Consider the following 14,340-nt stretch of genomic DNA (forward strand, 5'->3'; position numbering starts at 1 on the left):
TGCCCTAGGGTAGCTCCCCTCTTGTTGGCTTGCTGTGGCTCACTAAATGCTTTCTGGGTGATCCATTTATTAGATTGCCAGTAGCCCTTGATGTTGAAATCAAATAGACAAGGATTTGTCTATGTCTGATGGCCTGACTAGCTGTAGGTGCTAAGTGTGTAGCTAGGCTAGCTTGTGCTTTCATCTCTTGCTGGATTTCTTCAGTTATGCATTGATTTTCATAGCTGTTGTTCCCGTTAGATGATTTACTAGTGGCCTTACTACCCTTGCTTGTACCATATGGCTTAGTAGCCAGATGATGACACAAATTGGGTATCACACCCTTTTGCTTGTATGTGATTGTTGCATATGCTTATATATGAACAAAACCATCTGGTTTGTTCATGATGATTTGTATACCTCACTCCAGCTCCTAGAATTTGATGATGGTGTAGATGTTTTGCTTCTGGTGGTTTGTTTGGCTTGCCCTGCTCCTCCCTGTGGCTTGATGCTTCTTGGTTATTTGCTGTGGTGGTGAAGATGTGTTGAACATCAGTGGCTGTTCAAGCTGTTCTTGTGTTCTTGTGTTCTTGTGACTTACCCTGTGAGGCTGTTGTCGATGCAATGGTTAGGGTTTGCTTCAGGAAACCCTTTATACTTGCCCTCTCCCTTTCCTTCATGGTCGATGACCTTCTTTGTACTACTCCCCTGGTCACTGTGTGTGTGGAGAGCATGCAGCAACTCTGGTGTGCTGTTGAGCATGCACACCAGCATTGTGTGCTGCCTGCTTGTGTGTGTATGCAACTCCAGCTTGGGACTTGTGCTGTGGAGAGATCAGCTTCGGCAGTGTTGATCATATCTGCTCAATTTCCTTTCTTTCTAACCTATGCCACTTGGCATAACACTTGTTTTCTTTTCTTTGTGTTTGTGTGCAGGGAACAATGTGCTGATCATGATGAAGATCAAGATCTTCTTGAGCAAGTATTACTTGATAATCAACAATGTAGTTTAGGATATTTAAATGACTTGTAATTTTCCTTTTTTTGTTTCTATTTATTCAATTCTTGTAATGTGTTGTAATTCCATAATTCAATTCTGAATATTGTAAAGACAATGTATTATGTGTGTGATTATCAATAAAGCTCAAGTTTCTCTCTAATGAGCTTTGTCTAAGTGTTTTATTATTCATATTCTTGATTAATGATAATTGTTTAATAAATCATCTCAAGTTTGAATTATGTGATAATCATTTGATGTTTGAATTTGAAATTCAAATTCAAATTTGGTTTGAATTCAATCATACAACTTAACTTGTGATTCAATCATGCAACTTAAGATTTCAATGCAATATAACTTCTCTCTTCTCAAAACCCTAATTTAGATAAGTAGGAACAAGTTCATCGCACTCTCGAAACCCTAACCCTGTAAGGTGTCGAGAGAGAAACCTGTCCCCCTTTGATGCAGTTTTATTTTAAAAGCGCGAAATTTCCCCGTAATTTACAATGCAATGCACATCCCTTTCTAAAATCTACCCCTCGATCGCCTCTAAACCTGGGACATTACAGCCTTTCCCCCTTAAAGAAAACTTCGTCCCGAAGTTGTGGTTGTAATACCTGAAAAGTTCGGGGTATGTTTTCCTCAGGTCTTACTCCTTTTCCCAGGTGGCTTCCCTCTCGGGATGATGCTTCCATTGTATCTTGCAATACTTTATCGCTCGATTCCTGAGTTGTTTCCAGTTCTCCTCGAGAATCTTCGCTGGCTTCTCGATGTATGTCAAATCTGGTTGTAACTCGAGCTCTTCATGTGATACTGGTTCATCTGGGGTCTTCAAACATTTTCTGAGTTGCGACACATGGAATACGTTGTGAACCTGAGATAACCTTCCCGGTAGTTCCAATTCGAAGGCTAACCCTCGGTTTTGACTCAGAATCTTGAAAGGTCCGGTGTACCTAGGGCTTAGCTTTCCTTTTACTCCAAACCTCTGAAGTCCTTTCATCGGGCTCACCTTAAGATATACCATGTCTCCAACTCGTGGCTCCCATGTTCTCCTCTTTTGATCGGCATAACTCTTCTGTCGGCTCTGGGCTATCTTGAGCCTATCCCTGATAATGTCAATGATTTGTTGCTTTTCCTTGACATAATCAGGGTTGAACTCTTTGCTTGCTCCGGCTTCATACCAACATATCGGTGATCTACACTTTCTTCCATACAGAGCTTCAAACGGTGCCATCTTGATGCTGCTTTGATAGCTGTTATTGTATGAAAACTCTGCTAGTGGTAAGTGCTCCTCCCATGATCCCCCGAAGTCTAGGGCACAAGCCCTGAGCATATCCTCTAGGATCTGGTTAGTTCTCTCTGTTTGTCCACCTGTCTGGGGATGATAGGTGGTACTATAGTCCAACTTGGATCCTAAAGCTTCGTGTAGTTGCTTCCAAAATGCTGACGTGAACACGGATCCTCGATCCGACACGATCTTCTTGGGTACTCCATGTTTACTCACGATCTCTTTGATGTAAAGATCGATGAGTTTCTCTCCTTTATCCTGCTGGTTTACCGCTAAGAAGTGTGCACTTTTCGTCAACCGGTCCACGATTACCCATATCATGTCCTTCTTTTTATTGGTCATGGGTAGTCCGGTGATGAAATCCATTCCTATCTCCTCCCATTTCCATTCTGGAATGGGTAGAGGTTGTAACTTCCCTGCTGGACTCTGATGTTCAGCCTTCACTCTTTGACAGGTATGGCATTCCGCCACATATTGTGCTATCTCTCTCTTCATGTTGTTCCACCAAAATAGCTCCTTTAGATCCATGTACATCTTTGTACTTCCCGGATGTATGGAATATGGTGTTTGATGGGCTTCCCGGAGTATTACTTCCTTGATTTCAGCAATATCCGGAACACAAATCCTTTTCTGGAACCATAATGATCCCGATTCTCCTCAATGAAATTCTGATGGTCTTCCTTCATCTATCCTTCTCATCTCCTCCACGATGAATGGATCGTCCAACTGACCCATCATTATCTCATTCTTCAGGTTGACATTTAGCTCATCGGCTACTTGCAAAGCCGATAGTCCTTCATGAGCTTCCTTCTCCCAAAGTTGTATTTGGGCTTGACTTATTTCCTTCCTCAACTCCGGTGATATCTCGTGTTCCACTCCTCCGGTGCTCTTCCTACTCAAGGCATCTGCTACCACATTGGCCTTTCCTGGAGTGTAATTGATGGTCAAATCATAATCCTTGATTAATTCTAGCCATCTTTTCTGCCTCATGTTGAGTTCCTTCTGAGTAAAGAAGTATTTGAGACTCTTATGATCTGTATAGAGCTCACACTTGGCTCCATAGAGAAAATGTCTCCAGGTTTTGAGTGCAAATACAACTGCTGCTAATTCCAAGTCATGTGTTGGATAGTTTACTTCATGAGGTCTGAGTTGCCTCGATCCATAAGATATCACTTTCCGATCTTGCATGAGCACGCAGCCCAATCCATGCTTGGATGCGTCACAGTACACGGTGTAATCCTTACCAACTTCCGGAACTGCTAACACCGGTGTCGTGGTGAGTTTCTCCTTCAGAGTTTGAAAACTCTTCTCACACTCCTCCGACCACACGAATGGTGTGTTCTTTCTTAACAGCTTTGTCATTGGTCCTGCTATCTTGGAGAATCCTTCAATGAATCTCTGATAATATCCTGCCATTCCTAGGAATCCTCGGATTTCCTTGACAGTCTTGGGTGCTTCCCATTCTAGAACTGCTGCTACTTTGCTCGGGTTAACAGCTATTCCATCTTTACTGATGACATGACCAAGAAATTCCACTTGATCAAGCCAAAATTCACACTTGCTAAACTTGGCATAGAGTTGATGTTCTCTTAGTGTTTGCAACACTAACCTCAGATGTTCAGCATGTTCGGCTTTGTCTTTGGAATAGATCAAGATATCATCAATGAATACGATGACAAACTTGTCTAGATATGGCATGAAAATCTTATTCATGAGATTCATGAAAATTGCTGGGGCATTGGTTAATCCAAAAGGCACTACAAGGTATTCATGATGTCCATACCTTGAAACGAAGGCAGTTTTCGGAACATCTTCCTTCTTGATCTTTATCTGGTGATAACCGGATCTTAGATCAATTTTGGAAAAGACTCCTGCGCCTCTAACTTGATCGAATAGATCTTGTATTCTTGGAAGTGGATACTTGTTCTTGATTGTGACGTTGTTCAGATTCCTGTAGTCTCCACACATCCTTCTTCCTCCATCTCTTTTATCCACGAAGATCACAGGTGATCCCCATGGTGAAACACTTTCTTGTATGAATCCTTTCTGTTCCAAGTCGTCCAGTTGCTCCTTAAGTTCTTTCAACTCCTTAGGGCCCATCTTATATGGTGCTTTTGCAATCGGAGCTGTTCCTAGAATTAGGTCGATAGTGAATTCTATCTCCCTATCTGGTGGCATACCTGGTAATTCCGTAGGAAACACATCCTGGAATTCATTCACTACAGGTATATCCTCTAATTTCACCTCCTTCATGCTGTTCAGCTGTAGCTCAACTTCTATCTGTGTATGTTTGTCGCCTTGGTAGATCATTCTATTTCCATCGGGGCTTTTCAAAGATACCATCTTGTTCACACAGTCGATCAATGCTCCATTAGCTTCTAACCAGTTCATACCAAGAATGACATCAATGTCCTTCATCGGTAAAATGAACAGGTCTGCGTTAAACGCACACTTATTGATCATGATGACTTGTTTTTGTTTGGTATGGGTTACTACTATCACCGCCTGATCGGAGTTGACCACCTCCTCCAGATTAGTGCAGTTCAGCTTGCCGAAGGGCTTCTTATTCTTCCAGTTCCCTCCGGTGTTTCCTCCTCGGCTTCCACCTCCTCCAGACTGACCTCCTCCATTCTTCTTATTGGGGCAATCCTTCATCATGTGCCCCTCCTGACGACGCCCGAAGCAAATGATTCTGGGTTTGCGATAGTCCTTCGAAGTATGTCCTTTAATTCCACAAATACGGCAAACTATTTGATTTGCAGTCTGAAATGCTTGATTCTCCCTACTACCGTAGTAGTTGCTGTTGTTGTTGTTGTATCTTGGCTTGAAATTCAAGCTGGTATTAGGCTTGTTATTGGAAAACCTCTTAGGCTCAAACTTGGCCTTCTTCCTCTTTTCCTCCTGCAGTTGTTTGAAATCATCTTCCAGAGTGATGGCGGCATCCACCAACTCTTGAAACTCCGTCGCTCTCATCATCCGGAGCTGTACCTTGAACTGGGGACTTAACCCCCTCAAAAACCTCTTCTTTTTCTTGTCCTCGGTGTTGACTTCTTCAACAGCATACCGGGACAGCTTTGAGAATTCCCTGACATAAGTCAGGATGGCCTTGTCCTTCTGCTCGAGACTTTCGAATTCTCGACGCTTCAATTCCACAATACTTTCAGGGACATTGGATTCCCTGAACTTCCTTGCAAACTCCTCCCAGGTAAACACTTTTCCAGCCGGATAAACGGCTACGATATTGTCCCACCATGATGCGGCGGGTCCACACAGCAGGTGTGTAGCATAACGGACCTTCTCCTGGTCGTTACAACCAACGGTATTGAGCTTTCGCTCGGTGTCCGTAAGCCAATCTTCCGCGTCCATTGGCTCGGGCGCTATGCGAAAGATATAGGCTTGGTATTCTGGAAGTCTGCTAGGGTGACTCCCTGATTCTCGGGTCTTTCTACCCGATTCTGTTGCAGCAGCTCCTGGAAGAATTTATTCTGCTGCTCCAACGTTACACGTTGTCTCTCCTCTACCAGCTGCATGTACTGGACGAAATTCTGCTGCGTCATGGGTGGTGGTGGTGGTGGAAACTGATTTCTGGCTGCTTCATCAGCCTCTTCCTTTTGCTTCGCTTCGCGCTCCATGCGCTGCGCTTCGGTCTCCTCTCCTAACGCTCCCGACATAACCCCCTAGTTCTGCAACACAAGATGATACTCATAATTACTCCATGCGCAAGTTTTCTGAGCTCAACTTTGTGCACAGAACTAGTCACGCAATGGAAATCAAGAAGCAAATCCAAATCATACAAAACATATACCATGTATATACATACTTAAGTGGTCTTATTACAATACTCAAGTCGATGTGAGTATGCAAACTCACTTATTAAAGTGTATGTACAAATTTCTACAAATATTACACACTACAATACATGTGGTACTTGTGTATTGTAGTCCCGCCTTCCTTGGTGGACTCTAGTCGATCTTCACTCCCGGTACATCCCAGGCTTCCATCCGGTCGAACGTGTCGTCCTCCTGATAGACCCTGGAACATAAGGTCTCCCCGTCGGCTGGTAATCAGAATCGGACGATGATCCTAGGGAGAAATCAGTGTTCACAAACTGGTCGTTAAGTGCATCATAGTCCACCCATCGGGTGTACTCCCCTGTAGCTCCACCATAAGTATTTCCAACATTTGTATCCGACTCAACCTGTGTCGGATACCCTCCATCAACTCCTCCATTACTAGGATAATTCTGGTTCTGGGTCGTGGCGTCTTCATTCATCTCCCCGTCATAATATACTGAAGTACTATGAGTTCCAGTATCAGATCCCCAACGCCAACCCGTGGAGTTTTCTATAGGAGTCTCGGAACGCTGATTGTTTCTGGATTCCTCTCCACCCTCATATCCCCCATAGGAACTACCCAGATAGTTCCCAGGTGTAACAGGTGTAGTTTCACGCTCAAGAGGATCAATACTAATGTAGTCACCAGCTGAGTAAACTGGTGTGTGCACCACATTCTCCATAGGTTCTTTCCCCCTAGTCTCCTCCTTGGGTTCAGTAAACTCCTCTAGCATCGTATCAATTGCTCCCGTCAGATGATGGTTCAACTGAAAGAGCAATGATATTAAGTTGCGGCTATTATCCATATATTTTGCAGCTGCTATTGGTTTGCGTTTTGCATATTTGAAGTGGTTAAGCATGGGATCCTCTTCCTCCTGCATATGAGGAATGTGGGTGAATTCGGAACCCATAAGCTCTTTCGTCTTATGCTCCCGAATATCGGTGATAGCTCTCATAACGGCTATATGGTAGGCTGTGTTGATAGTTCTGGCTTCACCTGCTGGCATTACTACGCTCATTCCCAAAGATTCGGGAAGTCACAGTCCTACCCTACACTTTACCAATACAGTACCATCGTAGTACATGTATTTCTTTACTTGGATCTGGGGATCACACCCAAATTCAAGTAACATGGCACGTAGAATATCTGCAAGTCCTCCTTCATATTCACTCAGTGTGGAATCCATCACTTTCACGTTTCGTCCCGGACGTGAACTTGCCATGCTGGCTGTAGAAATTGAAAGATTATAAGATTAGTAATAATGCATCATAATAGAGATAATAAAGAATTATCGCACTAAAAGATATGATTGTTGTATTCTCAATTGAATATACATCATATTTTTAGAGAATTCTTTACTAGTCCTATTTGACTCCTAACGTTTGGTCCCATTTACTAGGTTCCAACCTAAGGTCAAAGCTTTTGCTCTGATACCAACTGTGGTGACCCTGCATACCACTGCATGTTGTAGTATGCCAGTCGTTGATATAACATTTACGAAGTACCATTCCGCAAATATTACATCCCTCAGAGTAGTACAACAGAACATAGCAGGTCCATAACTCATTCATTTATTATTACAAATATCATACACATATCGTCTCGGAGCTCCTCTTGGGTCCTAAGAGGAATACTCCTGGGTTCGAGGCGAACCCAACTTAGCTTACAATATAGATGTCTCATTAAGTTGTACATTTATACTCTCGAGCAGCTAAATACTAAGAGTTCGGGCTGCTCGGCTACTACTACTTCTTGATGTTCTAGGCCTAATCTCCTCCGGAAGCCTCCCCGGTTCCGTAGACTATGAGATAGTCTACGCCTTCAACACCTCCAGAGAGGTCTGGTTCTTCATAGCCGATGATCTCGGCTCCTTCAGTGTGGTCGTAGTCCTCCTCCAGACGATTCAGACAATCTAAGCAAGGGATTTAAGATTGGGATGAGTACGAGCGTACTCAACAAGTTCATTATAGAGAAGAGGTGTTTAATGCACTAGCTACGATATTAGACCAGAAAGTCTAATACCAATGCAAGTTTTGATAAACATTTCTTCAAGGGATTGCTTTTATTTTCAAGAGCTATGTCCGTCAGCCTTCACCGGTTTACTAGAACTTCATGGAGCTCCTTTTCGGCCGCGTTCGCAGTTCCTTATCCTGGAACAGGGAGTGACAGGTCACAGTTCTTTACACTCTGCAGAGGTGTGTTGCTTTACCCATAAGAGATCTTAACCTTGGTGCCAACCGGGCAGCTTTCCCGTCCACACTTCCTTCGGTGTGAGGCCCGGTATAAGGTCTAGCCAATCATGTTCCTCCGCTACCTCGAACACCCACCCTTTGTTGCATGCCCTGACCCTGGGTCCTCGCCGGTCCCATTATTCCCATATATTTCAGGGTGGACCCCGACCACGACGACAGTCTGGGATCGAACCAAACTCCTTCGCCGGTAGCTGCAACCCATCATAGACCGCAATACCGTGGGGACTTAGGACTCCCCAGCCTCACCATCTTGCTCCTTCGGGCGACAAGTGTACTACGGACAATGCCGTGGGGACTTAGGACTCCCCAGCCTCACCAGCTTGCCCCCTTGGATTACAAGTGTACTACGGTAAAGCGCATCCGTTGATGAACGAGAGGTGGAAACACTTTTGACTACTCCGTCCCACTCCGGATCTTATGGTTAACACGGGTATTACGGCACAAGAATCACTGGCGACATTTGTTGTTTAACCCTAGATGGATATAAACCCTTGCAATGGAACCTCCACCATATCAACTCAATCCATGGTTCCATTGCCCACCACATAGTCATATTCATAGTTATGAAAGTAGTGGTTTTGGTTTTTATGCAATAGTGATAACCATAGTACTTTGCAAGTAATTTGATAGAAATACTCAAATGACATGAGCAAGTGATGAACTTGCCTGAACACTGCAAAGTTTTGCAGTTGGAAGGTCTGGACTGACCCTTGTCCTCTGTCTCTGAAAAATAGCATCATTGTCCGATAAGGGCAATGGTTAAAGAAGCAATTATGCATGATTCCAATTTTAGGGTTTGTTCCCCCCTTCCGAAGTCGTTGTTATTTTATGTGAGAGGTTAATACTAAGAACAATTTGGAGGTTCTCTATTTAGGGTAAATACAACCTTGAAATATTGTCAAGGTGTTTTTGTAGTCCAATTACATTAATGGACTTATTTTCTTTATTGAAAATAATATGTGTGATTTAAATCATTATTTAAATCATCAAATTAAGCCTTTTTCTTAATTATCTTCAAAAATTCCCTTTGGTATTTTATTTGGATAGAGAATTTTATGCTGATTGATTTTTATATTTTTAATTATTTTTTTAGAGCTCTTATCAATTTTCTATTGAATTTCAAAGTTTCTGGTTTTTATTTGAATTGTGAAAAGTCACAATTGCCCCTGGGCCCACCTGTCAGTGGAGCCCAGCGGGTTTGGTTAGACCAGCTCGGGACCAACCGACCCGAGCAGTCGCTCATTCGCTCACCACCCCGCGCCGCCTCGACCTAACCCTAATCCCCTTTCTCTCTGGCGACCTGCGTCGCCCTCACCGTCATCGACCGATTCCGGCGGTCTCCGGCCGCCATGGCCCTCGCCATGGGGCGCAATCGAACCGCCGTGTGACGGCGATCCATTCCATCCGCGTCGATCTGGAGCAGACGCCGCTCCCGCTCGTCCTCGACCCTCTTCGCCATGGCTAGGGTTACGGGATCCGCGTGATCCCGCGGTTCCCAGGGTTCCTGGCGTGATGGCGCCGCCGTGGCTGTGCTGCCATGGTGGGGTGGTGCTGTGGCGCCGCCATGGCTTGGCTTGGCCTGGCGCCGCCGCGCCCTGGCGTGTGCCGCCGTGGCCGCCATGGTTGTCTGCCTGCTCGACCCCGGTACGTTCGCCACCTCTTCTGCTCCTCTTCCGTGCCTGTTCTTCTTCCTCTGCTAGCTCTACTGCTGTGCCTTGCTTGCCTGCACAAGAGCTCTTGTGCTCTTCTGCAGCGCCATGGTGCCTGCTCCTGCTGTGCTAAACTGCTGTGCTATGCCTGTGATGCTGCTGTGAAGCCCAGCTGTATCTCTGTGCAAGAATTTCTGATCTAATTGGTTGCTAGGCTTTCCTTTCTTGCTTAATTCCTCTCTGTGGCTCTGTTTTAGTTACTAAGCTCGACAGATGCTCAAGTGTGTTCATATATGCTTGCACATGAGCATCTTGTAATGCTCATGGCTTGCTTAGTTGCTACTGGTCATGCTACAATTAAATCAATTACTTGCTTAATGGCTCTGGTTATTGTTATGCTTATATATGAACAAAACCATCTGGTTTGTTCATGATGATTTGTATACCTCACTCCAGCTCCTAGAATTTGATGTTGGTGTAGAGGTTTTGCTTCTGGTGGTTTGTTTGGCTTGCCCTGCTCCTCCCTGTGGCTTGATGCTTCTTGGTTATTTGCTGTGGTGGTGAAGATGTGTTGAACAGCAGTGGCTGTTCAAGCTGTTCTTGTGTTCTTGTGTTTTTGTGACTTGCCCTGTGAGGCTGCTGTCGATGCAATGGTTAGGGTTTGCTTCAGGAAACCCTTTATACTTGCCCTCTCCCTTTCCTTCATGGTCGACAGCCTTGCTGTACTACTCCCCTGGTCACTGTGTGTGCAGAGAGCATGCAGCAACTCTGGTGTGCTGTTGAGCATGCACACCAATATTGTGTGCTGCCTGCTTGTGTGTGTATGCAACTTCAGCTTGGGACTTGTGCTGTGGACAGATCAGCTTCGGCAGTGTTGATCATATCTGCTCAATTTCCTTTCTTTCTATGCCACTTGGCATAACACTTGTTTTCTTTTCTTTGTGTTTGTGTGCAGGGAATAATGTGCTGATCATTATGAAGATCAAGATCTTCTTGAGCAAGTATTACTTGATAATCAACAATGTAGTTTAGGATATTTAAATGACTTGTAATTTTCCTTTTTCTGTTTCTATTTATTCAATTCTTGTAATGTGTTGTAATTCCATAATTTAATTCTGAATATTGTAAAGACAATGTATTATGTGTGTGATTATCAATAAAGCTCAAGTTTCTCTCTAATGAGTTTTGTCTAAGTGTTTTATTATTCATAATTGTTTAATAAATCATCTCAAGTTTGAATTATGTGATAATCATTTGATGTTTGAATTTGAAATTCAAATTCAAATTTGGTTTGAATTCAATCATACAACTTAACTTGTGATTCAATCATGCAACTTAAGATTTCAATGCAATATCACTTCTCTCTTCTCAAAACCCTAATTTAGATAAGTAGGAACAAGTTCATCGTACTCTCGAAACCCTAATCCTGTAAGGTATCGAGAGAGAAACCTGTCCCCCTTTGATGCAGTTTTGTTTTAAAAGCGCGAAATTTTCCCGTAATTTACAATACAATGCACATCCCTTTCCAAAATCTACCCCTCGATCGCCTCGAAACCTGGGACATTACACATCTCCACTTCATATCCACTCTGTCATCATCGAAAGAGAAGGAAAAAGATGATCGTGCTCGGGTGGAAGAGGTAGTCAGGATCATACTAGTTCCCTGCACATTATTTATTCACGCTCCCATCACGGTTCAGGAGCCTCAACTTAAACAGTACACAACACTGACAACTGACACATACTACCGACACTTCGCTACACAGCCTAGACAGTCACACAGCACACTTGCTACCCATCTTAACTCTTAAGACGCCACACTTGGCCCTTCTCCTGGTGTGCTTCTCCGACCACCGTTAGCCATTGACGACGACGCCACCTGCAATCCAAGCACACAGCACGCGCGATCAATTAGCATCCGTATTACCAACTTCAAAGCGAAGATAATACAGCAGGTTAACGAACGACACTTGTTGGTAACTTACCGTTGGGGTGGAGGACCTGTCCGGACATGTTGGAGGAGTCCTGCTCGCTGGCGAGGAAGACGAAGCATGGCGCGACCTCGCTGGGCTGGCCCGCGCGCTTCATCGGCACCTCCGACCCGAACTGCTTCACCTTCTCCTCCGGGAACGACGCCGGGATCAGCGGCGTCCAGATCGGCCCCGGCGCCACGCCGTTGACCCGGATGCCCTGCTCTGCCAGCTGCATCGACAGCGCGCGCGTGAAGGCCACGATGGCGCCCTTGGTGGCCGTGTAGTCCAGCAGCGTGGTGTTGCCCTTGTACGCGTTGACGGAGGTGGTGTTGATGATGCTCCCGCCGCCGCCGCGCTCCTTCATGCGCTTCACGGCGTACTTGGCCATGAAGAAGAAGGAGTAGATGTTGGTGCGGAACACCCGGTCCAGGTCCTGCTCCGTGATGTCCGTGATGCACGGCCGCACGTACTGCTCCGCCGCGTTGTTCACCAGGATGTCGATGCGGCCGCCGTGCGCGTTGGCGACCTCCTCGACCACCTTGCGGCAGTTCTCCTCGTAGCCCAGGTCGGCGGGGAGCGCCATGGGGTCGCCGCCGCCGCCGCCGACGCGGGACTTGATGTCGCGGAGCGCGTGCAGGGTCTCCTCCGAGTCCTTGTCCTCGTGCCCCTTGAGGTACGTGAAGGCCACCGTGGCGCCCTCCATCGCGAAGCACAGGCACACCGCGCGCCCGATGCCCGAATCGCCGCCGGTCACCAGCGCCACCTTGCCCTGCCACGCGCACACAAATCAGCCGAATCACAAAAACAGATGTCGCCGGCGCCCGCCTGCATGTACTGTCGAACACTTTACTCACCTGGAGCTTGTTGGCCGCTTTGTAGTTCTTGATGATGGCCTCTGGACGGGGTTCCATGAGGTGCTCCTTGCCGGGCTGCGAGTCCTGCTTCTGCGGCGGGAACTGCTGCGACGCCATTGCTCTGCTACCGCTGGGACTCTGTTTCGGTCTTGGCGACGGTGCGGCGAAGGAAGCTAGCGCCCTGCAGGCCGGGAGAGCGCGCGCGTAGCCTTGACGTGGGAGTAGATGAAACTGCTGGAAGAGGCGGAGTGCGCGCATGGCACGGTGGAGGAGGCCAGAGGTGGCGAGAGGCAGATATAAAGGAGCGCCGGAGGTGGACGCGTGTGGCGCGTGGCGGCGGACGTGGCGGGGGTCTCGCAGCTGTGGCCGCCACGCGGCCGAACTGGCCGTGTCTCGAGTCACCCAGTGAACTGTCAGCTGCACCGCACGCCGCTTAGAGTTGGACCAAGCTGCTACGTGTTTCTCGTCGGCGTAAAGCTTCTGTAGAAATCCAAAAAAAACAATAAGCTACACTTACAAGCAAACTTACTACGCAAATTTGTTACGGGATGAGTTGGAGAGCATGCGGAGCCATCACCGCCCTAAACTCACGGGGACAAATGTAATGTCCCAGGTTTAGAGACAATCGAAGGGTAGATTTTAGAAAGGGATGTGCATTGCATCGTAAATTCTAGGAAAATTTCGCGCTTTTAAAACAAAACTGCATCGAAGAGGGACAAGTTTCTCTCTCGACATCTTACAGGGTTAAGGTTTCGAGAGTGCGACAAACTTGTTCCTACTCAACTACATTAGGGTTTTGAGAAGAGAGAAAATATCTTGCATCACAATCTTAAGTTGCATGATTGAATTCAAATTTAAGTTGTATGATTGAATTCAAACCAAAGTTGAATTTGAATTTCAAATTCAAACATTAAATGGATATCTCACAATTCAAACTTGAGATAATTCAATAAACAATTATAAGTAATAAAAAAATAAATAGTACAACAATTATATAAAGCTCATTAAGAAAAATGGGAGCTTTATTGACAATCACACATCATACATTGTTAATTACAATATTCAGAATTGAATTATGACTTTACAACATATTACATGAAATGAATAAATGAAATAAGAAAAAGGAAAAGTACAAGGTAAGATTCTATCCTAAAAAGTACAAGGTAAACTTCATTGATCTTGGACCTGATGATCTTCATGTCCATCTTGATCAATTTCTTGATCCCTGCACACAAGCAAATCAAACATAGCATTATGCCAAGTGGCAATGCCACTTGGCAGGTTAGAAATCAAATGAGATGGGAGAGGATATGACCAAAGCTGCCGAGCTGATCAACTCACAGCCAAGTCCCAAAGCCCAAGTGCAAAGTATCTGGTATACACACACACGCAGCCTGCTCAAAAGGCTGTGTGCATGCAGCACACACACAGCTAGTGAGTCACCCAAGTGTGACAGGCTCAGCTATCGACGAAGAGAGCAAAGCAAAGATGGTATAAAACCTTTTCCACCGCCAG

The 14,340-nt window shown here is 45.5% G+C and overlaps 1 protein-coding gene across 1 annotated transcript; it reads right to left on the reverse strand.

Moving 5' to 3' along the window:
• Positions 1–11,645: 11,645 nt before the first annotated feature.
• LOC127346990 (glucose and ribitol dehydrogenase homolog) lies at positions 11,646–13,105 on the reverse strand. The gene is made up of 3 exons (XM_051373228.2): positions 12,826–13,105; positions 11,984–12,740; positions 11,646–11,877 (listed from the first exon to the last, which is right to left on the reverse strand). Exons 1-3 carry the CDS (start codon positions 13,081–13,083, stop codon positions 11,855–11,857), a joined length of 1,038 nt encoding a protein of 345 aa, XP_051229188.1. The 5' UTR covers positions 13,084–13,105; the 3' UTR covers positions 11,646–11,854.
• Between the last annotated feature and the right edge of the window lie 1,235 nt (positions 13,106–14,340).

The sequence above is a fragment of the Lolium perenne genome, chromosome 1 (genome assembly GCF_019359855.2).
Source record: "Lolium perenne isolate Kyuss_39 chromosome 1, Kyuss_2.0, whole genome shotgun sequence".
Classification (NCBI taxonomy): Eukaryota; Viridiplantae; Streptophyta; class Magnoliopsida; order Poales; family Poaceae; genus Lolium; species Lolium perenne.

Coding starts and splice junctions, on each gene's coding strand:
- LOC127346990 (XM_051373228.2), bottom strand. CDS start 13,083: ATGCGCGCACTCCGCCTCTTCCAGCAGTTTCATCTACTCCCACGTCAA. Junction 12,741..12,825: donor AAGCGGCCAACAAGCTCCAG/GTGAGTAAAGTG, acceptor TGCGCGTGGCAG/GGCAAGGTGGCGCTGGTGAC. Junction 11,878..11,983: donor ACAGGTCCTCCACCCCAACG/GTAAGTTACCAA, acceptor CTTGGATTGCAG/GTGGCGTCGTCGTCAATGGC.